The 24,612-nt window shown below is 35.6% G+C and overlaps 1 protein-coding gene across 6 annotated transcripts in view; it reads right to left on the bottom strand.

Moving 5' to 3' along the window:
* The window catches only part of ZEB1 (zinc finger E-box binding homeobox 1), a 272,730-nt gene that overhangs the window by 82,512 nt on the left and 165,606 nt on the right, over positions 1-24,612 (bottom strand). For 2 of the 6 annotated variants that reach the window (XM_060659027.3, XM_060659033.3), the window contains exons 3-6: positions 21,707-21,769; positions 14,090-14,251; positions 7,993-8,195; positions 3,872-3,977 (exon numbers count right to left, since the gene is read on the bottom strand). The exons of 1 other annotated variant lie outside the window; for it this stretch is intronic. In XM_060659027.3, coding sequence (XP_060515010.1) covers positions 3,872-3,977; positions 7,993-8,195; positions 14,090-14,251; positions 21,707-21,769 — 534 coding nt within the window. The remainder of the gene's footprint in view (positions 1-3,871; positions 3,978-7,992; positions 8,196-14,089; positions 14,252-21,706; positions 21,770-24,612) is intronic. 3 more of the 6 variants (XM_060659028.3, XM_060659031.3, XM_060659032.3) reach the window with 3 other exon arrangements.

Here is a 24,612-nt window from a genome sequence, read left to right as displayed (position 1 = left end):
CAGCTCACACTCTGTTCTCTGTCTCTGTGTTTCTCTCAAAAATAAATAAACATAAAAAAATTAAAAAAAAAAAGGTAATTCTACTGAGAGCTAGGTTGAGTACTAAGCCAGATTTCCCTTGTTATAACAGCCTACTTTCCTGCCCACTGATGCCACACAGAACAAGTCTAACTTTTCTTCTGAAAGCCAGATTTTCAAACTGATGATGAGCTGTCATCTGCATCCTTAAACTTCCTTTGTGTGGATTAAATATACCGCGGTCCTTCAAAGACTCCTCATAGGACATGGTTTTTAGAACCCTTACCCACTTGTTAACTCATCTCTGGAAATTCTCCAATTTATCAATATCTTTCCAAAGGGATGCCTGAAATATGATTCAATACTCAAAATGTATCAGGTAAATTTCCAGTGGGGGTAAAATGAGGGATATGTTTTAGTATATCTCCATTTTAACATTTTAAATTATTGGATAACATTTTAAATTATTGGATAACATTTTTAGATAAGCTATATGCTTGCTCTCTTGCTAGAGACACTCAAAACATAAGAATCTATAATATAGATTATTTTTATCTTTACAAACAGGGAGACAGAGGAGCACACTGGCTAAGGCAACCACTTTGGAGTCAGGATACCTACACTGGGGCTCCGGCTTTGCCATGAAGAGGCTGAGTCACTTTGGATAGGTTAATTAAGCTCTCTGAACCTCCATGTTCTCATCAGTAAAAAAGGAGGAAATAATAGCATCTATCATAAGGCTGTGGTGAGGACTGTATGCATTTATGTACCCAAATAACTAGAATGTGGCTGTAAATAGTTAAGTATTCAATAAATACTAGTTATCATTATTATTGTTGGGAGTTACCTGATATTGTATCATCACCAGAAATAAAGTGCAGAACAAACGCTGTAAAGCCAAATCCACTATGTTTGCTGGAAAACCTCTTGTTTCTAATTTCCTAGCTTTACGGTTTATAGCTAAAGTATATCACCTAATTCATCTGTCCTGCAACTGTTAAACCCTGGAGGTGGCATCAGGAAGTTGTGCGGTGAAAAGTCAGATGTCGCATGAATACTGATTTCTTTTTTGTAATGGCGGAAGTGGGTGTTTGGTTGCATCTGATGTAAAAATTTTCCAGGCTAAAGGTCTAGGGCTATCGAAAAAACCTAAATTATTTTCTGGAGAGGATCACGGGCTGGGAGCAGGAGCTCTTTTGCCTCACCTCTGAGTGGAGGGGAGGTGATCTGCCCCCCATCATAGCTCAGCTCCCACAGGCAAAGTTCAGATGATGGGTAACACACATGACTCTGCAGAGGGCTCATTTTAATGGTATCAGAAGAGAGCAACAATTCCGGTAATTTTAGGGAGTATAATTTGAAGGCCCTGATTAAAAACACAGCTGAGAACAAAATTACAGAGGTTTCTTTAAGGCTATGAAGCTCATCCATTGCTAGATACTCTAAACAGTGCTTTCAAAACTATCTGTGGTGAAGGGTGGGGTTTTTTTTCTTCATTTTTTTTCGTTTTAAATTTCCAATCTAATATCAGATTGATATTGTATCAAATATAATAAAATTGTCACAGCGTTTTCTTTGTACAATAGTTTCTGAATGCTTGCTCTCAATTTCTGTAATTTGCCTTTGCAAGACCCAGTCACCACATGTTTACAGATTGGTACCAGTCCCGGGAGGACACTGAATAGCCCCACTTGGCTATCCTCCCTTGGAATAAACCAGACCATCAGAAAGCTGTACACTCGAATTGTATCCAAGTGGCTGCCCTGGAGACATGCTTTTCCTGAACTGCATTTTGGTGAAATATCACTGGCCTCCTATTGGACAGTCTTGTTTTAAACAGAAAACCCTATCAAATTCTCTGCTGTATTATTTTGAGGATATTTGGGGGAAATGACATAAAACGTATTTTGTCCTTTCCCCTTTATGATGCTCCAAGGAACAGCTTTCCCTATGGACTTACTTAGCAGCAGCAAGAGTGATGCTTTTTCTAGTCACTGATTCCTTTTACTTATGGACTGTCTGGGTCTCGGTTACTGACGTAGTTTTCTCATTTCCCAAACCTTAGAGTCTGATGTGTGGTCCACTTTCAGCACGTGCGTGGCATTTCGTGGTGTTCATTTGTTTTCATGCTTACTTCATGCTTGTGCTACTTTCTTTACTTTCCTAATATATTTTTACAAATTAAAATTTCCTGCTGTATTAAAGGCATACAGGCCTCATATTAAGACAGGTATAAATACATAAGGAATGGACTGCGCACAGCACAGAGGGTGCACCGTGAGCCGTGACGCGGCCTAAATTTTCACTAGCTACTTCAGCTGCAGCAGCAGCGCACTGCTAACAAGCTTATCGGAAGCTCTTGACCATCCAGACTCTTAACATTTTTCCAGTACAGACAGTAGTAGCTCCCCACTTTCTACTTGATCAAGACTGCTTTTTGAATGTCAATGCAGAGTTTTGTGATTAAATATCAACTTCCTGTTTCTAGCCCTGCAATTTTAATCTTTGGTGTGACCCATGCTTCCCAATTTTGTATCGCCTGCAGGTTTGGTGAATCCTCCTATGTAAGTGCAACAGGACCATATGACATTCATTTTGTACGTGAATCTTACCCTAAATTTTACTTTTTCCTTCCTTTACCCCCGATCTCAAAATTTAAGAAAACTCTCTTGAATTAGCTATATCTCTATCAACAACTTCAAATCATCTGTGGTAAGAAAATAATAGGTCATTAAAAATGTATTATCGATGGAAATTTTTCAATTGCCCGCGAGCTTCTCTATGAAATAGGATCTTGTGGCAACGGCAAAAGACAACAACCTCTAATTTCCAGAAATATTAAAGTGTGAAAATATTTAAATGTCTATGCAACAATCTTGGTTTCAACAAAAGTGGTAACTTTAACATTATTTAGCCCTCAATGAGCAAGACAGTAAAACTTCTAGAAATGCAGTTCCAAAATAAAACACAGATGTCACCAATCACCCCTCACAGGGCCACCCGCTGTACTTTTTTTGTAGGATATCTGTAAGATGTAAATGTCAATACAATAATTTCCACGAAATAAGCCATGTGCAGACATTCATAATTTCTCGTTAATTAGAAAACAGTTCTTTTTCACTAAAACTATTTAAATCTAAAATAACATATCAAAATTACTCAGGAGATGAACAGATTTCATAGTGCCATGTGGGACGCTACCGAGTATTCTTTATAGCTTTTGTTGAAGTGGCACCGTTAAAGAAATGCAAATACAGTTCTTTATGTTTAGAAGTTTCTAAAACAGACATATTTTTATCATGTAGTATCATTTTATAAGTAACAATTTAGAAAGTGATATGGAATAGAAAGGTGAAATGATAGGTGAACACATTTTTCTTTTCAATTCTCAGTGCTTCCTTGTCTGGCTAGCTCCGCATCACCCCACACACCATTTTCTATCTGGAGTTTCCACTTCTACTTCTCTCATGTTAAGAATGTCTCCATCTTACTTTCTTGTGCAAATTGTGACTTGTGAGTCTTCTTTGTCCTTCCCTAGCTAACTGTGCAAAAGAGGCAATGAAATTAACATCCATCAGAAAGCTAAAGGAGGCTGTTCTTCTTGTTAAAACATGCTATATTCTGATTAGGAAATCTGGAGTATGTCATATTACATTAGCTTAACGTGCTTCAGTTAGAGATTAAGACTCCAAAAATGTCACTTATAAATAGAAAATTTCTCCAGATAAGTCTTTACCCTAAAAGAAAAAGCGAGATGTTCCTGATCATGTGTCTAGACCACATGTTATGACAGATTTCTTTATTACCACATATGCTATAATATTCAAGATGTAGAAAGAAAACAAATATTTACCACTGTGGATTCTTAAGTGCTCTTTTAGATGATGTTTGTATTTGAAAGCTTTTCCACATTCAGTGCACTTGAATTTACGATTACCCCCAGACTGTGTCACATGTCTCTGTAAGAAAGAATTGATAGTTTAATTATAAGGCAAAAAAGCTTTGGACATAAAAGAACGGCCAATCTGCTAAAAGTATTATTCTGGTGAATTCTGCTTCTCAAAGGCCGCAAACTGAGGCAGTCATGAAAATTTAACACTTGGAATATTACCAAACGAAGTGCGATAATGGGAACAGAATTCTGACACAGAGAAAAATCTCCACTTGCTCATTTAGAGTATTAGAATCATACTTTACTGAGTAATACAGTATTTAGCACAAATAAGATAATATATTTTACTAGGAACTAGAGATTATCTCTTCTGCAGGCCAGACTTTTTCAAGTAGTTTATCCTCTTGGACGCTTGATATTTCCAAAATGTACTTTCATCTGATGATTTAAAAATACTTCCATCTTTTCATCCAGATATGGATTATTATAGTAGCTTTCTGTCTGGTTGATCAAATTTCCACTATATATTTCAAATATATTCTGCACTCTTAGATTTTTTCCCCCAGGTCCCATTACTTTATTTATTTACTCTTATTGATCCATCATTAAATTTATTTATGATTTAAATTAAGTAAGTTTTTCAGTGGAGTATAGCTGACACACAATGTTACATTAGTTTCAGCACACAACACAGTGATTCAACAACTCCATGTGTTACGCTGTGCTCACCACGAGAGTCCACCATCTATCACCACACAACGCTATTACAATACCATTGACTATATTCTCTATGCTGTACCTTTCATCCCCATGCCTGGTTCATTCCATAACTGAAAGTCTGTGTCTCCCACTCCCCTTCACCCATTGTGCCTGTCCCCCGCCCTCCCCTTTGGCAACCACCAGTATGTTCTCTGTGTTTGAGTCTGTTTCTGCATTTTTTGTTCGTTAATCATACAAAAGTGCTGCTTGAATTGAATTGTATCATAAACCTCATAAACCACAAATTGCTCATAAATCTCCAAAGGCTCCCCATTAACACCTGAATATAGATTCTGAGTCTGTACATTCCAAGTTTATAGCTCCTGAGTTTCCAGGCTTATTCCACACCAGCTCTCTAGAAGAAGGTCATCCCTCAGTCACTTAGGGAGTCTCGGTGTTGGCACATATACTGCTCTTCTCTATCTCCTTCCTTTGGTTTATACTATTCCTTATTTCTTGGCTATACTTCCCCACAATTATGACTATTAAGATTCTACCCATACTTCAAAAGCTCAACTCAAGTACTACTTGCTTCACTCTCACCCTCGCTAAAGTCTCCCTTGTGTTTTTCATACAGGAAGGAAAGAGAATAAGTACTTACTAGGTATCAGGTCCTACTTCATCCAAACCCATAGTTGTCACATATGGTGACAACTCCCAACAGTTTATCTCTACACCTCTTAACTCCAGGCTCTCACGGCCAACTGAGTCCTTGATATTGCCAGTTGGAAAGCAATGGGCATGTGAAACTTTACATGATTTACTGAACCCTTAATTTCTGAGAATCAGCTCCTCCTCTGGTGTTTCTTGTTTTTGTAAATGATGCCCTCATTTATTTGATTATTGCTTAGGCTTTGAACTTTAGAGTAATCCTTGATTCCTTGCTTTCTTTTACATTTTACACCCTTACTCAATCCATCAGCAGGCCATCTGAATACACTCTGAATCTAACATTCATCATTATGTCATGTCTGTCACCACCAGTGAGTTCAAAGCCACCACCACCTTCGGCCTGGATTATAGCAGTATTCTCCAAATAGTTTCCTTGCTTGTAAATGATCTCCCTGCTTTCATTCTTGTCTCTCTTGATCTACTCTTCACCCAGGAACCACTGTTCCCTTAAAAATAAAAAAATAAAGATAAAACTCAATATCCTTCAAAGGCCTCCTGTCACTCTGTAGAATAAAATCAAAAGTCTCTATCATGGCCTATAGAAGGGGGTACATCATCTGGCCCCTAATGCCTCTCTGGTCTCACCTATCTTTCTCGAGAACCTTTTATTCACACTGGCCTCCTTGCTGTCCTTTGGTGATGCTGGGCAGGCTTCTGTCTCAAGGTCTTTTTATGTTTCCCTTTGTTCCCTTTGACTGGAACACCCCTCCCCCCTGCCCAATCTTTCCATGGCTGGCTCCATCCTTTCATTCAGGTCTTAGTTCAGATGTCCTATTCTCAGAAAGTTCTCCCTATCTTAAAAAAGTAGCAACTTTCTTCCCTTTTTATCCTCTTACTCTACCTTATTTTTCTTCATACTATCTGTCCTTACATTTTATATCACCTACTAATATATGCTCCCTATTGTCAGGATCTTTGCTTGTCTTTTTCACTATCGTGCCTTTAACACCTAGAACAGGGCCTGACATGTGACAGAAACACAAATATGCATCTAATGAATAAATTAATAAGACATGGAAATGCTTATTTTTAAGTCATGGTATGATTTTCAAAGGCAGCAAGATAGACATTGTACTCAGGTTTGCTGCCCCATAACCTAAATTGTATCCAAGATACCTTGGTAATATTGCCTCACATTACTGGTCCCTGTATTAATCACAGTGCTTTTCTGACCTTCCTCTGACCACATGCTTCATATATAAGACCTATTACCTTTGAACCCATCAGAAATATCACCACAAAATTGGCTTTTATGTTGCTTAGAGATATTATGATTTGTTTCTATAATGGTATCTCTTGCTTTCACCAATAGTTCTACCTGTGCTTTGCAGATCCTTTTCTTTGGCAAGGGCCCTTGGTATAGAGAGGATATGGGGGCAACATTTGCAATTTGGCTCTGCTCCCCAAAGGCTTGTCTGTCAGGACTCCCAGATGGAAAAGGCATTCTTCCGCATTGTCCCTGATAAGACTTACATAGGGGCAGATGTAGATGGATGGTCTTTGTCTTCAGTAGTTCCTTCCCTGTATCAATTTCTCCCTTCTCTTGGTATTCTCCCCAATTTCAAGTGTTCCTTCAAGGACTTAATCATTAACCTAACTAAGGAAAGCTTGGTCCTATACTTCCTGATTGCCATCCTCTCCCCCTTATTTTGTGATTTTGTGAGCATCCTTGCCAAAGTCCTGAGAAGACAGGTTAGTCCTCGATGATTCTGTTTCTGCTGTATTTTTTTTGTTTGTTTAGCCATCATCTTAGAAAGGGTCTAATTTGTTCTCTATGAGATATGTGACTTCTATTATGTCCACACAGAGGGCAGAGTTCTCATGCATTCAGGTTTATAGATATTCATAATCCTTTGATGTAAGAAACTGGACATATGCCCCAACCACAACACAAAATTTTCAAATATCCTGTGCAGTTGAATATTTGATTTTTACAGTTAGAATTATGTTGATATTAATGTGATTGTGTAGAGTTGACACTTCTCAGGATCTTATAAAAGAAGGATAACTGGCAAAAGCTTCTTAGCCTTTAATCTTTAAGTATAGAGCCAACAGTTCAAATGTAATTTATAGAACAGTCTTGGTTTACACATGAAAAATTGAGGCAAAGCAACACAGAAGGAGAAGAAACCATATGAAAATGGAGTCTTCAGAATAAAAATGGTTAGAATCTAAACTTTAGATTCTTAGCGGAAGTCACTTTCCTTACTAGTGTAAACAGAACACAATAACTTAGAGTAAGCAGTCATTGGTTCCCAGAAAAGTGTTTTTATTATTATTTGCTTTCCTTCTTAATTGGCTAGTACTTAGTCATATGGTTTATGAAACCAACATTTATCTTTCCTACACTGGGCATTTCAGTAGAATGCATTTTGAAATCTAGTTCTAAACTTAAGGGAAATATTTGTTATGGTATAAGCAAAACAATTAAATTGAGATGAAAGGGATCTTATCGAAAAAAGAAAAGACACTTACTTCTAAAATAATGTTTATATGCGCTTTGTAACTCAGAAATGACAAGATAATTCAAATAATCTCTTTAATTTGTATAAGGCTGCAGACAAGACACTGTCTAGTACATTCTTTTAAGTATATTGGAACTGTTGCCTTCTGTGGAGGGTTGAGAGTGAACTCTCAGTCATTTCACTTACTTGATCTCTTCCTGATTTATGTGATGTCATGTGACGTTCAAGTTGGGTTCTGTATGCAAAGGTGTAACTGCACAGGGAGCAACTAAAGTTATCTTCATTCTTTTCATGGCGATATTTAATGTGTTCTTTCAGAGAGGTAAAGCGTTTATAGCCTCTATCACAATATGGGCAGGTGAGTAACTGGGAAAATGCATCTGGTGTTCCTGTAAAAGAAAGATCATATATTTCTACTTTAAAACATTCAAAAAATATTACCAAAGGTACCTAGCATTGAGTCTCTATGTTACATGCCAGATATTATGCTACCCACTTTATATTGATCCTTAATACAATGATATTCATGTCTATTTAATAAAAGAGAAAACTGGAGGCTCAGAAAGGTAAAATAACTTAAAAGTCACATGGCCAGTAAATGCTAAAGTCAGGATTCAAACATGTGCTGTCCGACTTCAAAGTCCCCTTTTTGCTAACCCGAAAATATTCCCTTCTTTTTGTATGGTTAATTAGACAAAGAAAACAAAGGTAAAATCAGAATATAGGTTATATTTGTAAATGTATACATATTAAAGGGGACTTGTACATCATAATAGAATCTTTCTATTGGTAACAATGTCATCATTATTTATTTAATGCTCCTTCTTTCAAATTTGGAAATGACACTATAAAATGATTATCATCAGATAGGAAGTAGTACATAATTAGACTATGTTTCCAAGACACCCCTGCAGTTAGGTGTGGCCATATGACAGAGTTCAGACCAAAATAGCTGTGTACTGGGGGGAAATGAGGAGCAGGAGCCAGATCTAGGCCTGGGCCCCAAGGACCTCCCATGCATGCTTCTTCATGTTTTTTTCCTTACTGAAATACAATGACACATTTTCTGTGGAATTTTATATGGATAAATATAGAGGATGGTTTCAAAAAATAAAGGCAATATGGGAAGACTGGAGTTCATGGAATGAACCATATTTTTACATATGGAAACATCTAAGCCTAACAATCCTAAAACATGGTACCATTTTGCCAATTAATACTGTTTAACTAAGAGCGGTTTTCCATATTTCTTTCTTTAAAAAGTTTCCTAAATGATAATTTATTGTAAATAGTATTTCTATCTTCATTTTGAATTTCTTATTGAGAAAAGACTATCAAAGAAAATTTCATTACAGTCTCAAAATCCTTCATAAACATATATTACATTTATTGAAATTCATGTCCATATAAATTAAAAGTCTTGCTCAATAACCAGCCTTCAAAGAGACTGACCACCTGACCCCACACAGCTTGTTAATTATGTTGAAATATGTATCAAATATATGAATAAAATCAAACAACCAAACCCCTCAAGTTTATGATGGTATCTTTATTTTCAGCTAGCAAGGCAACTGGAATCAGAGACCCTTCTGTTGGTGATGTCTCTAAAATGACCTACTTCTGTGAGGATTAGATTAGCCGCATGAAATTGTTTTGGAAATCATGTTATGTTTTGTCTAGTATGAATTTCCTACTTGTACAGACAAACAGGAAATCAGCATTTGGGACATTCTCCTTGCCACAGTACCTAGGCCATAATATTGATGTTAGCTGGTTCCAATGGCAAAAGTCCAAGTCAGCCACTGCAGGTGCTTCATTATTGGCACCAGAACCACAATGTGATTTCCATTACTTAAGCTGCTCATACTCCATAGCGTAATACAGCTGTCTGCTCTCATTATGTTCTATTTTCTTCTCTGCCTTCATCATTAATAAACAAGATACTAATGATTTTTTAAAATTATAGGTTGCTCATATTTTACCAGCAAGTTATTATTTTCATGAGTCAGGATCTACTGAATTTCTCACACATAGGAGACATGAATTTACTCTTTTAGGTACAAGCATAAAACAGTGGAAAGTAAATCTGAATATTTGACATACTAAGCAAATTATAGAATGAACAGGCTTGATAGTTAAATAAAAACTTTTGTTTGTAGTTTTGAAAAATACTGGAGATATATATATATATATATATATATATATATATGTATATATATATATATATATTTAATATCACTTGTTAGCAATGCAGGCTTGTCATGTTTTCTTTTTAGAATTCTTATAATAAACTTAAGGTAGCAATTCAAGACAACTAAAAAATCCAACCTAGGTCTATTTTTTTGAGTAATTTCTTATGTATCTGTGACTAAGAATATGCTTATTTAAAAAAGATTTAATTTTTGTATCCTAAACTTCCCTTGCTAGGTAGCGAACACTTCAGACAGAGTAGTACTTGATATAAAACACTTTGAAAAATCTTCTTCATTTGCGCCCCAATGATTCAGAATTTGTGATACTTCAACCTGCTGGAGCAAAGTTTGCCCTTTCAGAATTTATGAAGTGCAGGAGAGCGTGTTTAATCCACTAAACCTTTAAAAACTTAAGGTCTTCTGAGGATAATCAGATAGCGCTGGTGTGAAAGAATATCTACTGGGAAATACTTTATTAGCAGTACACCTGAAAGTAATGAAAACCTGAATTAAAAACATATTCTGTAATTCGAATGTTTTACTAATTGAGAAATGGTTAGGGCACCAACTTTTATGGGATTTTAACATGTTGATTAGTAACAATGGACTTTATAACATTTCACCTTATTTGATCTGTGCAATGAAAGATTAGTTTTCATTATTTTCTTTTGCTGAGGTTTTTTTAAAAAAATTATTACATAAAAATTTACATATATATACGTATACATTAAAAACTCTTTATTTCCTTTTCATATTTATTGCAACCTATTGCTTCTTCAGGTGAAATGTTAACAAATTTTAAGGAAAAAAAACCCTGAGAAATGAAGGTAGAAATGGTAGGGCCCTATAGGATTATAATGCCTATAACTCCAGACTCTCCAAATATGCAAACAGATCAATAGAACACTATTCATTAAGCTGTGACACTGTGTCCCCAGGGGCAATAACTATAGTCTTCAAAAATGTGTCCTTTTGGCACACTGGAGGAATGGGTTCTACAGTGTCCTACTTCTATTTCCTTTGTCATTGATTTGGTTACAGAAAATTGTATCTATTCTGAGGTGAATTTTCTATTTCTGCTCTTTTTCCTAGCTGATTCCTGATTTAAGGAAGGTACAGTTGACTCTCTGCAATGGAATCGGTTTTGTTTTCTATACCATTCTTCTCAATTTCCTTCAAATATTTTAAAGGTGATTGACACAATAACATTTATTTAGCACCAAAAAGTTGAAATACTTAGGTACAAATCTAACAAAATATGTATGATATTTATATGAGGAAAACTATAAAACTCTGATGAAAAAAAATCAAAGAACTAAATAAGTGGAGAGACATTCAATGTTTAAGGGTAGGAAGACTAATATTGTCAAGATGCCAGTTCTTGCCAACTTGATATTTCCAACTTGATTCAATGCAACTCCATTCAAAATCTGGAGAGTTATCTTATGGACACCGACAAACATTTTAGTGTTTATATGAAGAGGCAAAAGACCCAGAAGAGCCAACACAATATGGAAGGTGAAAAATAAAGTTGGAGGACTGATAGTACCTAACTTCAACACTCACTATAAAGTCATAGTAATCAAGACAGTGTGGTATTGGTGTGAGAATACAGAAAGGGACCAATGGAACAGAGAGCCAAAAATATCCTCATAAATACAGTCAACTGGTCTTTGACAAAAGAGGAAAAACAATACAATGGAGTAAAGATAGTGTTTTCAACAAATAGTAATGGAACAACTAAACATCCAGGACATGCATAAAGTGAATCTACACACAAGACCTCACACTATTCACAAAAATTAACAACATGGACCACAATCCTAACTGTACAATGCAAAACTATAAAGCTCCTAGAAGACAACAGGAGAAAACCTAGATGACCATGGGTATGACAATGCTGTTTTTAGATATGACACCAAAGGCACGATCCATGAAAGAAAGAATTGGCAAGCTGGGCTCCATTAAAATGAAAAACTTCTGTTCTGTGAAAGATAGTGTCAAAAGAATTAGAAGACAAGGTACAGACTGGGAAAAATATTTGCAAAAGGCACATCAGATAAAGGACTATTATCCAAAGTATACAAAGGACTCTTAAAACTCAATGATAAAAAAAAAATCAAATAACTTGATTAAGAAACGGTCCAAAGACCTTAGCAGACACCTCACCAAATAAGATATACAGATGGCAAATAAGTATGAAAAGATGCTCTACATCATATGTCATCAGGGAAACGCAAATTAAAACAATAACATACCACTACACACCTATCAGAATGGTCAAAATCCAAAAACAGTGACACCACAAAATGCTGGCGAGGATGTGGAGGAACAGAAACTCACACTGCTGGTGGGAATGCAAAGTGGTACAAGTGGTACAAGCCTCTTTGGAAGACAGTTTGGCAGTTTCTTACAAAACTAAACATACTTTTATCTTACCATGTGATCCAGCATATGCACTTCTTGGTATTTACCCAAAGGAGTTTAAAACTTATGTCTACAAAAAATCTGCACATAGATGTGTATAGCAACTTTATTCATAATTGCCAAAACTTGGAAGTAACCAAGGTGTCCTTCAGTAGGTGAATGGATAAATAAGCTGTGGTACATCCAGACAATGGAATATTACTCAGCACTAAACATAAATGAGCTATCAAGCCATGAAAATACATGGATTTTCATGTAGTGACATGAGTATTACTAAATGAAAAAAAAAAACACTTAAAAAGCTGCATGATGTAGAAGTCCAACTATATGACATTCTGGAAAAGGCAAAACTATGGAAACAAAAAGATCAGTAGTTTCCAGGGGTGAGGGTAGGTGGAGAAAGATGAACAGGCAAAGCATGGAGGATTTTTAGGGCACCAAAAATATTCTATAAAGGTATTAAAATGATGCATACATGTCATTATACATTTGTCCAAACCCAAAGAGTGTACACCAAGAATGAATCTTAAGGTAGAATATGGACTTTGGGTGATTATGATGTGTTAATGCAGGTTTATCCTTGGTAAAAACTGTACCATTCTGGTCAGTTATGTTGATAATGGGAGAAGCTATGCATACCGTAGGGGCAAGGGGTGTATGGGAAATATCTGTACCTCTGTCTTTTGTTGTAAGCCTAAAAATTCTCTAAAAAAGTCTTTTTAAATAGGTGATTATTTAAATATTAATTTATATCTATCCTCCAAACTGGGAACCCTTCCCAAATCAAACTAGATTTAGAATTTTAATACTTTAAATATCCTTAAACATTCCAAGTAACTTAGTTTTTGGTGTAGATCTTACATAAAATTTCTTATAGGAATATTTGCACGCTATTTGCATCTGTTTCTAGTGGATGGAAGGGAAGAATGACAGCTTATTTCCTTCCAGGGGAGTATGAACATAATTAGTATTGCATTTTGGCACTTAAAATATGTTTATTTATTTTTGAGAGAGAGAGAGAGAGAGAGAGAGAGAAAGAAAGGGGGGGGGGGAGGAGCAGAGGGATAGAGGGACAGAGGATTCAAAGCAGGCTCTACGCAGACAGCAGAGAGCCCAATATGGGGCTTGAGCTCATGAACCATGGGATCATGACCTGAGCCAAAGTCCGATGCTTCACAGACTGAGCAACCCAGGTGCCCTGGCACTTTACTACTTTTTATACACTGGCTGTTTGTATCAGAATGAATAGACTAGAGCAAAGATAAAAAACCTCATTTGTCTCCAAATCAGTATGTTTTGAACCAGATACCCATGGTTTGCTTGCTAGAATAGTGGGGGAAAAAAATCAAGACGCAGTTAAGGGTCATTCTAGCTCCCTCTAACTTGCTGCCATGTGAGTGAATGGAAATCAATAACCAGGCACTGTTCTAAGCATTTCACTACAGTGGTGTTATCACTATATACATGAGATGCCACTTATTTAATACTATACTTCTATAATAAAAACGTTCCAGACATTAAAGAGAGAGATTATTTTCTGTAGGCACCTGCAATAAATTCTAGTTTTCAAAAATGTTCCCTAGAGTAGAGTAGGTTCCCATTGTAGAATTATGGAAATAATCCTTTAAAGATGAAAGCGAAAACAACTGTGAAGCTCCATTTACCATTTTCATCATGACCACTGGCTTCTGGTGTGCCCTGCCTCTGGTCCTCTTCAGGTGCCTCAGGGTAAATGACAGCAGTGTCTTGTTGTTGCAGGAATTCTTCAACATTAGGATCATGGTTTTGTTCATTTTCTGCATCTGAGTCACATTCATCATCTTTTACTAAAAGAAATGCATACTTTATAGAAAGCAATTCACTGCCAAGTTGTTACAAAGCTCTTCTAGATCAGAAATTATTTACTTTAAGAGAATACATTACTGTTCTCGAATTTGTAGGAAATATTTACCAAAAATTAAAAGCAAAACTCACTCATTCTGTTGTCCTCGATTAAGAAGTATTTTATGTTTTTTAAAATATTTATTCATTTTGAGAGAGAGAGAGAGAATGAATCCCAAGCAGGCTCCATGCTGTCAGCACAGAGCCTGATGTGGGGCTCAATCCCATGAATGCAAGATCATGACCTGAGCTGAAACTGAGTCAGGTGTTTAACCAACTGAGCCACCCAGGTGTCTCTATTGAGAAGTCTTTTAGAAAGTGTTACAGGGGCGCCTGGGTGGCGCAGTCGGTTAAGCGTCCGACTTCAGCCAGGTCACGATCTCACGGTCCGTGAGTTCGAGCCCCGCGTCAGGCTCTGGGCTGATGGCTCGGAGCCTGGAGCCTGTTTCCGATTCTGTGTCTCCCTCTCTCTCTGCCCCTCCCCCGTTCATGCTCTTTCTCTCTCTGTCCCAAAAATAAAATAAAAAACGTTGAAAAAAAAAAAAATTTAAAAAATAAAAAAAAAAAGAAAGTGTTACAATAAAAGTCTTGAAATTTTCACACTATCCCTTTTAACCTTTAGAGTTGTACTTCTAGTCCACCTTACTGATAAACAAGACACAGAAAAGCTAATACAGCTGACTGAATTCTTAACTTCTCAATGATCATGCAAGGAAAAAAGGAAGAGAAAACCTGAGCTCTCAAACCTTAGTCCCTCCTAGCAACCTACTGGATGTTAGAGTTGTAGCTTAAATCTGAATCATTCTCAGTATAAACCACTTTGAAGTTCAGTTCTGTTATGTGATTTCTTAGAAAACATTGGGGTGCCTGGGTGGCTCAGTCGGTTGAATGTCCGACTTCGGCTCAGGTCATGATCTCGTGGTCTGTGAGTTCGAGCCCCGCGCTGGGCTCTGTGCTGACAGCTCAGAGCCTGGAGCCTGCTTTGGATTCTGTGTCTCCCTCTCTCTCTGCCCCTCCCGTGCTCATGCTCTGTCTCTCTCTGTCAAAAATAAAATAAACATTCAAAAAAAAGAAAAGAAAACAGTGTTAATAACTATCTGTAGTTAGAAAATTTTTTAGCAAGACCCAAAGAGTGTCAAATCCTTAAAACTGCTTATTTCCTTTAGTATTCATATGTATATACAAAGCTATTCTTTCTCTATTTCTGCCTTAATAAATGTTTAGCAGTGGGATTAGGGCAGAGGCATTTTTTTTTCTTCAGTTAGAAAGATTCAGGAGATAATGGAATGCTTTCAACTTTGCCACGGTACTCCAGAGTGTTGCTGAATTTCTAAAGCAGGATTGCTGCGCCATGGTTTTCCTCCATCTCCTCCACTGGCTCCAGAGGACAGTGTCTACTCCATGGTGGTAGTAACTGTAATGGGTTGTATGGTTTCCCTGGTGTCTCATGGCTGACTTCTTTATACACTTCAGGCTGAACTGTCAGTTCTAAATTTGTAAAACGGCATTTCCCAGCAGACTAAAATAGGGCCCAATTGAAATGCTGAGGTAGGGGCATGTTTTTGTTTAACACTTGTTGAAAGAGTCTTGCTACATGTCCTGCACAGTGGTAGCAACTGAACTCCTCATGGAAGCTGCTGTTTAAAACCTTAAAGCCAATGACATAGTAATCGTGGTGATCCACCATTTTTTCCCCTCCTTTTTAATACAGCCAATAGCTATCAGTTATTTAGCACTGGGTTACTACATTCAGGGGTAAGTGAAGGCTTAAGAGGTAAGCTGGTCCTGTGGGTTTTAAGGGAGTTTGTTTCTAAATCCTCAACTTCTGTGTATATTTTTTCTTACAATCCAGAAGGTTCTTCCCTCCACTATCCCATTTTCATAGTATCCTTTGCTTCAACTTGTTAAAAAATGTTTATTCATTTATTTTTGAGGGGGGCGGGCAAGGAAGAGGAAGAGAGAGAGGCAGGGAGAGGGGGAATCCCAAGAAGTCTCTGCACTGTCAATGTGGGGCCCTACGTGGGGCTCTATCTCACGAACTGTGTGAGATCATGACCTGAGCCGAAATCAAGAGTCAGATGTTTAAACACCCGAGCTGCCCAGGCACCCCCTCCTTTGCTTAAACTTAAAAGGAAGAAGAGAAAAAAGCATATTTGAATACATTAATACGGTGCATTGCTTTGGAATATAAAAACCTCCAGGTTGCCAAAGGGAAAAAATCAAAATACTGATTGGGGAAAACTTTATTGATTAATCAAGGCAACATAAAACCACCACAGGCCTTCTAGTTTTTCCTGTTTACATGGATTTCTATCGGGAGTAAAGCCTAGTGACTGAAATAGGGATATTTTGGCTCTGGTTAGGAAGCTCTGAAATCAAATATATAATAGTAAGGCCAAAGGGATGGAGAGTAGTTTTCCTTTAATTACCCCACCTGTTCAATTCTCTATTATTAAAAAATTTACTTCTCTTCAGGAACCCTGGTCAGAGCAAAGAGTATTCTTAAAAATCTTTCCTACATTCTGTCAACAGCTGGAAAAATAAGCATTTCTGAACAGCTAACTCAGTACAAGTCCATGTCACTGAATCTTTTCAATGTAACTGCAAGTTTTCAAGTTAAACTAGATTATACTCATGAGTGAAATTTAAGTTTTATGTGATTTATTGATTCCATATAGGTTACAAGATGCTTAAAATATTTTTATTAAATTATATTACATTTATTTCAATTAAAGTCTTCACTTATACAAAGTTTATTTTTCTATATCCTATTATGTACGTGTGTGTGTGCGCATGCACGCATCTAGGCTAGATGCTAGAATAATGAGTTTTAAATCGTATACATTTTGCAGAATTATACAGTCTGTATTTTATACATGAAACTTGCATCTTGAGTAAGTTATAAGCTTACCTATATACTGACTGGTTCTAAATGTACTACTCATTTGGAGACAAAAATTTTTATAACTTATAGAAATTATATTAGATATAAATAACCTCACTACTGAATAATCTACTTTTTTAAGAAAATTATTAAGTTTTTAATTTTAATTCCAGTCTAGTTAACATACAGTGTTATGTTAGTTTCAGCTGTACAATATGGTGATTCAACACTTCTATACATTACTCAGTGCTCTTCATGGTAAGTGTACTCCTTAATCCTCATCACCTATTTAACCCATCCCCCATCAACCTCCCCTCTGGTAACCATCAGTTTGTTCTCTATAGTTAGTGAATAATCTATTTTCAAAAGATATGTTTATACTTTGTATGTTTCTCTGTTTCTCATTACTTAGAATTTATATGTTCCTCATAGGAGACATTTTATAAAATTTCTCAAATAGTGTACTGGCAAAATTATTTGAATTAGGAAAGTGAAAACATACTTTTTTCCTGACAGAAAGTCTGATCTGACTAATTGGTATAACAGTGATAACTGGCTTTGCTAGTTAGGTGATTAGGTACAAAATTTCCAGAAACTGAATGAACTAAGTTTGTAGCTCTAAGGCATTGATGAAAATATTGTTACCTCATGTGGTAAGATGAAAGGATTTTTACAAAAAAGTACTGGCAAAATGTACTGAAATTAACATTATTCAATTTCCCCAACCATTTCTGAATATATTAATCAAGGTGCCTCTAAATGAGAGGGAAAAATAACAAAAGCTAAGAACAGATATCATCAGTCCTTTGATCAGTAAGTGTTGGTAAAGCCTTTTTGGTATTTGTCCCAGAGAATCAGGGAGTGGATGATTCTAATGACTGGGAAACAAATTCTTGAGCAAATTAGGTAGCTTTGAATTTTTGCTTTCAACAGAATTGAAGGAGCATTTAATAGAATTGTCAGTTAACCACACTAAAAATACTTTATTGGTATGTAACCATAACTCTTTGCACATAACTCTAAAGATGTATAAAGAATCAAGTAAATCAGTTATCACAAAAATGTACTGCACCCCTTTATTTATGAGAATAAGGTTATCGAGTGCTAAACAAACCATAGAAAAAGAATTAATGCTGAACATTTTTTCCTCTGGAAATAAGTAACATTAAACCGTTGATAAATGAACTCATCAAAGAATACTTCGGCTCCTTTAATTTCATTTCCAGTACATTTTTCTTTAATAATTATTTATTAGAGTTTCTAATGTATTTATGCTGTGGTCAACTGTGTAGTACTGATAATTATATGATAAATCCATATGCTAAAAAATTTTTTTAAGAGTCTTATCCCTAGAAATTAAAAAGAAACTTAAATTTCAAGTTATATGCATGTTTTTCTTATAAAGAAATGACAACTGATCAAAAATAACTTCAAATAGGAAATACATACTACATTAACATCAAATTCTATATCATGAGTAAACACTATAAAATTTCTGAGTCTTAACGAAGAGCTTACTCATATTTTTAAAAATTGAATGATTAGCAGGTATTAAATTGTTTGGATTTTACATAGAAGAGTGATATTAAAAATTTTCTTAATATTCCAGAAATTAGATTGTAACTACTTATACTTAAAATGAAAAAAATTTAAATGTACATTAAGAAATATGTGAGACAGTATATAATCAATCTACATGATATAAAATTTGGGAGACAATAATAGTACCTCTTAGGGTGGTCGTGAGAATTAAATTAATATAGTATGTGTTTAGTACTGTATCTGCACATGTTAAGTGCTATGTATTGTTAGCTATTTTTCTAAAAGCAGTCCTGTAAGGTTAGCGTTATAATTTCTCAACTAAAAGTTTTCCCAATGAAAATAACTAGGATCAGAAAACTTAGATACATAGTAAAAAAGTGTTACCATTAGATCAAATATTTGGTATTAGGGATGTGGTATCAAATTCTGGTCTTTCCAACTAAACTATGCGGTCTCCATGAACCTGCATCTAACCAAAACAATTTCAAGCTGAAACCAGAAATTTTGCAGTTTTACACACAAATTTATTAAGCGTTGGGAAGTGCACATTGTAAAAAACTCAGTTTGAAAGCAAAATTTCTAGTCTTAATACTGATAAACTTACAGATTTAAATAGTAGAGAGATGAGTAAATATATAGAAACATAATGATAATTTGGCTGTATTTAGATATGACAAAACTCAGAGCTGACTGTCAAAGTATGGAATTACTTTGGATCATAGGACCATATGACCATATAACCATTTGCCAAAGTGTAGAATTACAGTGTAGAACTCGTGATTATAATCATGAATTAGAGCAAGGAGAGAGGGGCAAACATTTAATATAAAGATTAAACATTTTTATTTAGCTATCAATAATTTCCATTGGAATAAAGTATCCTTCGGCTTCTTCCTATCTTCCATTTTTTTCAAACTTGGCAAAACTATTAACTATATAAACAAAAAAGGGATGCTCAGAAGGAACAAAGGAGGTTTTGGGTGAATTTTTCACTCTCTGAATACTAAACTGAGACTTCAGTTCTCTTAACTTCATGAATTGCAAAAGGAAGTCAGCTGAAGAAAGGATCTGACAAAGTTCTGAACTAATGATGATGACCTCTGTACAATGTTTTTGTTTACTTTGTCAGCACATTATTCCCTAGAAGTCAAGGAAGTAACAAAAGCAAAGGCAAAACAGAACTTTAAAGTTTAAGTGCTCAAAAGTCTCAGATGTCTAATTTTTACCCTTCTTTCCTTACAACTACACTTTTCAGGGCTTTATTAAATGTTTGCTTGCTCCTAACTCCCCACGTTCCAGGGAAATAAAGCTGCAGGGATCACCTTCCTCTGGGTGGAGGGACCGTACATTTCAGCAATAATTTAAGTTAGTACAAGGTTACCTTAACTTCCAGATGTGACTTTGCAGAGAGGGGGAGGGGGACTAAGGGAATTTATATACTACTCAGTAGTTCCAACTGAAAAAATTCATTTATTTTTGTAGTGAAGAGCAAAGTGTGAGGTGAAATACTGACACTCGGAATTGTGAATGTTTGTTTTGATAGCATTTTGCCTAAAAGGGGGAAAGATGCCCTTAACTCTGGTAATAGAAGTCATTTAACATTCAGTAAAGGAGTAATAAACAGCATTCTTTTGTGTTCATTAATACTATTTACTAAAAACACATATCTAGTTTAAATATTTTATATAATGTGTACGTTAGCATGACAAATACTTGATGACATACATATTGAATACATTATTCATGCAAGTTAAACACAACCAAGTTAAAGGCAGAATATAAAATCTTAGGCAGCAAGTACTGTAAATCATCACATACTCCAGTATTATTTAATTAATTTGGAATGCATCTTTAATAACAGCACAAAGATTTACTCTTGGTTTTACAGAACTGCCAAGTACGGCAGTGCTCGTTTATATTATAGATGAAAATCTATTTTTGACATATTATTATGAAATACACTCATCTTACATAATGGAAGATAATTTATAGGGCTCTATGGAATATTACTAAAATGCACTGCAAAACTAGAATTGTTAAACCAAAAAAAAGAACATGCAAAATTTATTTAAAATTATATGATAGAAATTTCTAACTTAGGGTGGAATATACAAAATACAATTATACTACTTTTAAGTACAGTATTTTTTTAAGATAGCATTTTCTTTTAAAAAAATTTTTAAAATGTTTACTTCTGAGAGAGAGAGAGAGAGAGAGGGAGAGAGAGAGAAGGTGGGGAAGGGACAGAGGGAGGGGAGACACAGAATCCGAAGCAGGCTCCAGGCTCTAAGCTGACAGCACAGAGCCCAACACGGGGCCTGAACTTGCAAACTGTGAGATCATGACCTGAGCTGAAGTCAGACGCTTAACTGACTGAACCACCCAGGCACCCCTACTCTTTTGCTTTTTAAATCTGATTTGAATCCATTACAGAGGAATAGGCTTAAGTCTCAGGGTATATGTACTTTTAGTCATCTAGAAGCAAATTTCCTTGTTTACTATAATTTAACTTCATCTTGACCTTTTTCAATCACAGAAGTTACAAGAAAAAAATTTTGATTCTCTTGTTTTCTGTGACACATTTTCACTCAACTCATCAATATTCATGATTCTCATCCGGTTTATAGATAACTCATGACATTTGCTTATTCTTCTCCCTTCTGCTTTCTGTCTTGTGGGCAACTCAATGCAGATCCTGGTAACTAATAATGAAACTCAGAATAGTTAAATCTGTGTTTCTATAGCTTTGGTAAAATTTTTGATATGTGTTCAAATCATCATTTAAACACTAATTTTTTGGATGGAAAAATATGCTACATATAGTGCCCTATATGCCTGGGTACTTAAACACTGAAGGAGGTCAAGATGAAAGAGGAGGAAACAGACTAAATTCACGACTCACAAATGCAAAAACCAGTGACACAAAAGACTTTGTTCAAAGGCTGCCGTATGAAAGAAAATGACAAGAGAGTACCTGCACATCCCGCTTCATCTGCCTGAGCTTCAGGCCCCAGGATTTCTTGTCCTTCCTTTCCTGCTAAAATCAAAGTACAAAAGATTAAAATAGATCCATGCGTCACAAACATTTTTAACATCTAGAAATCTGAAAAGTAACTTTTAGATTATATTCAATTTGGATTTTTTCCCTTTTAGAAGTAACGTGTCCTTGAAAAGTAAACTTTTTAAAAGAAATTAAGCAGGCCGTTTTACCACACTCACAAAGGTACATTAAAGAGCAAAATTAGTGAATGTTTACATACAACCCAGGAATTATATATACATTAGTATTATAAGCACACTGGGATTTTAGGGTTTCTTTGGGAGAGGAGTTCTACCTGTAGGTAGTGGGGTTCCTTTTTTTGTTTCTTCTGCAAAGCACAGATTTCTGTTTTAGGCACTGTGCTAGATGCTTTATAAACTAATTTCTTTTAACCTTCATAACTACCTATTTTATAAGTTAAAAAAAAAGACAACTGAAACTTGAGGCTTGAAGAGGTTAAATAACTTGCCCAAGGACACACTGCTATTAGATGGTAGAGGTGGAATTTTAATTCAGGTCTGAATGGCTGCAGAACGCACTTTCTGCTACACTGTATAACCAGAGTCCCAGCCAACTAGAGAGAAGACTGTACGAAACTTTACTGTGTCCAGAGTCAATGCCTAGGGCGCTGTACTTTCTCTGCCACTCTATTCATTGTTCTAACCTCTGGTAAATCATAATCACAGTACTGGTAAACATTTTCAGATGTTACTTTATCTCCCTTTGCCACCTAGGCTTATAGTGAGCTGACTGTAGTATTCTATACAGAATAAGATCAGAGTAAAGATGCATATTATTTTGAAAAGCAGAAAGTACATTTTTGTATATTCATGTACATTGTATTGATTCTAATAGTTTATTAAGAACATGTGCATATATAGAAGACATGATGGAGTTAAAAATTGCTTTTAAAAAAAGTGGTAGCAGAGTACACATAATTATGATCAGAATACTAATAAAGGCATGCTAAAACATCACATCATGTACTTATCTGCACCCCAATCAAATCCCATTGAATATGCCAGTCAAAACTCTTGATTTAGACTTCCCCTAAGTTTGGTAATTGAATTGAGAAATGGAACACTAATCAAGAAAAATCTTAGCGCACATAAAGCATGTATTTCTGTAAGTGCCTTGGCTTATCAGATAGATTTATTCAGCAGATTTTCTTTACTCATTAACTTTTATATTAGTACTTAAAGATGATCGCTATGTGAAAAATGGTTAAAATATGCATAAACCTCTTTAGAGCGGCATAAAAAACACTGTCTACGGTAGGTAATAATGAGATTAACTTCCAATTAACTTGTATCTTCATTTTATACTTGCCATCAGCAAAATGACAATTTAAAAACCTTTGCTAAAGTGTTTATAATGCAGTAGGATAAACACCAGTGTTTGCAAATCTCTAACATCTTTTTTTCTTCTCTCTCTGAAGCGTGTACTTAAATTAAAATAATAAACAGTATGACAATTGTATCACTATATGATAGTAATATAGTTTTTTATTGTAGATTTATATGTGCCCTTTATTTCTCCTCAAATGAAAATCAAACCACAGTTATTATTTACTAAGACAGGAGATGACGATGATATGAAAAGTTAAAATGATATTTTGGACATTACTAATTTTTCTACTTATAGTTATTATAGCTAATTAAAAACATGTCTGCAATTCAAGTAAATGATTTATTCACTTCTTCATTCTTTCATTTCTGCTTGGGATAAAATCAAGGCTCCTTAGGAACATTTAACATACTTCAGAATCTGGTCCCCCACAATTTACTGCGATTTAAAAACTGGAAGTCTCCATTCTTTCCCCCATTATTGGGGCTGGAATTTTGAACTAGGATCATATTGCCTAATGAAAAGAGAAAATATCCTACTGCTGGTCTGCAGCGTGAACACACTTCTTTCACTACAGAGGGCTGCTAGGAACGAGCTCCTTCCTGCTTCATCCATGGACTAGCGTGAGGGTGTACTGGGAACAGCTAAATATTGTTCAAGCATCTTCCTCATGTGTTCTGATCTTACTTGTAGTTTAGAAAAGATAAGGGTAGTAAAGTAGTAGAATCTCCTTGTGCACAAGATTTTCTCTCCTGTAAGACTTACTAATGTCAACACATTGTGACTGATGAACCAAAATACAATTTAGAAAAGTAAACTGGAATACTCCTAAGGCTTTTGCTTTAGCCCAAATTCCAAAGCAAATACACAAATGAGGAAAAATTCCTGAGTAACAAGACTTTGTTTTTTCAAATAATGGCAAAAGATAGCTGAAAAATAGGTCATGAAATACTTCTCAGCAACAAAAGGGACAATTTACTGATACATGCAGCAACTTAGATCAATCTCTCAAGAAATTATGGAAAGTCAAAAAGCCAATCCAAAAGATTACATGCTGTATGATTCTATTTATGTAACATTCTTGAAATAACAAAATTATAAAAATGGAGAAGAAATTTGTGGTTGTGAGAGGTTAGGGTTGGGGCAGAGGGTAGGGGAAGGCGGGTGTATAAAAGGCAATGAGGGAGCTCTATGGAATTGTTCTGTATCTTGTCCATATCAATGTCAATATTCTGGTTGTGATACAGTACTACAGTTTTACAAGATGTTACCATTGGGGGAAAAAGGAGTAAAGGGCATATAGGATCTGTGAATTATTTGTGAATCTACAACTATCTGTGAATTATTTGCAGATCTATCATTATCTTAAAATTAGAAGTTTAGGATGCCTGGGTGGCTCAGTTAGTTGGGCGTCTGACTCTTGATTTCAGCTCAGGTCATGATCTTATGGTTTATGAGATCAAGCTCTGCATTGGGCTCTGTGTTGACAGCAT

Source organism: Panthera onca, chromosome B4 (assembly GCF_046562875.1).
Source record: "Panthera onca isolate mPanOnc1 chromosome B4, mPanOnc1 haplotype 2, whole genome shotgun sequence".
Taxonomy (NCBI): Eukaryota; Metazoa; Chordata; class Mammalia; order Carnivora; family Felidae; genus Panthera; species Panthera onca.
The sequence above is the reverse complement of the archived record's forward strand: the minus strand, read 5'-3'. Positions and strand labels throughout refer to the sequence as shown.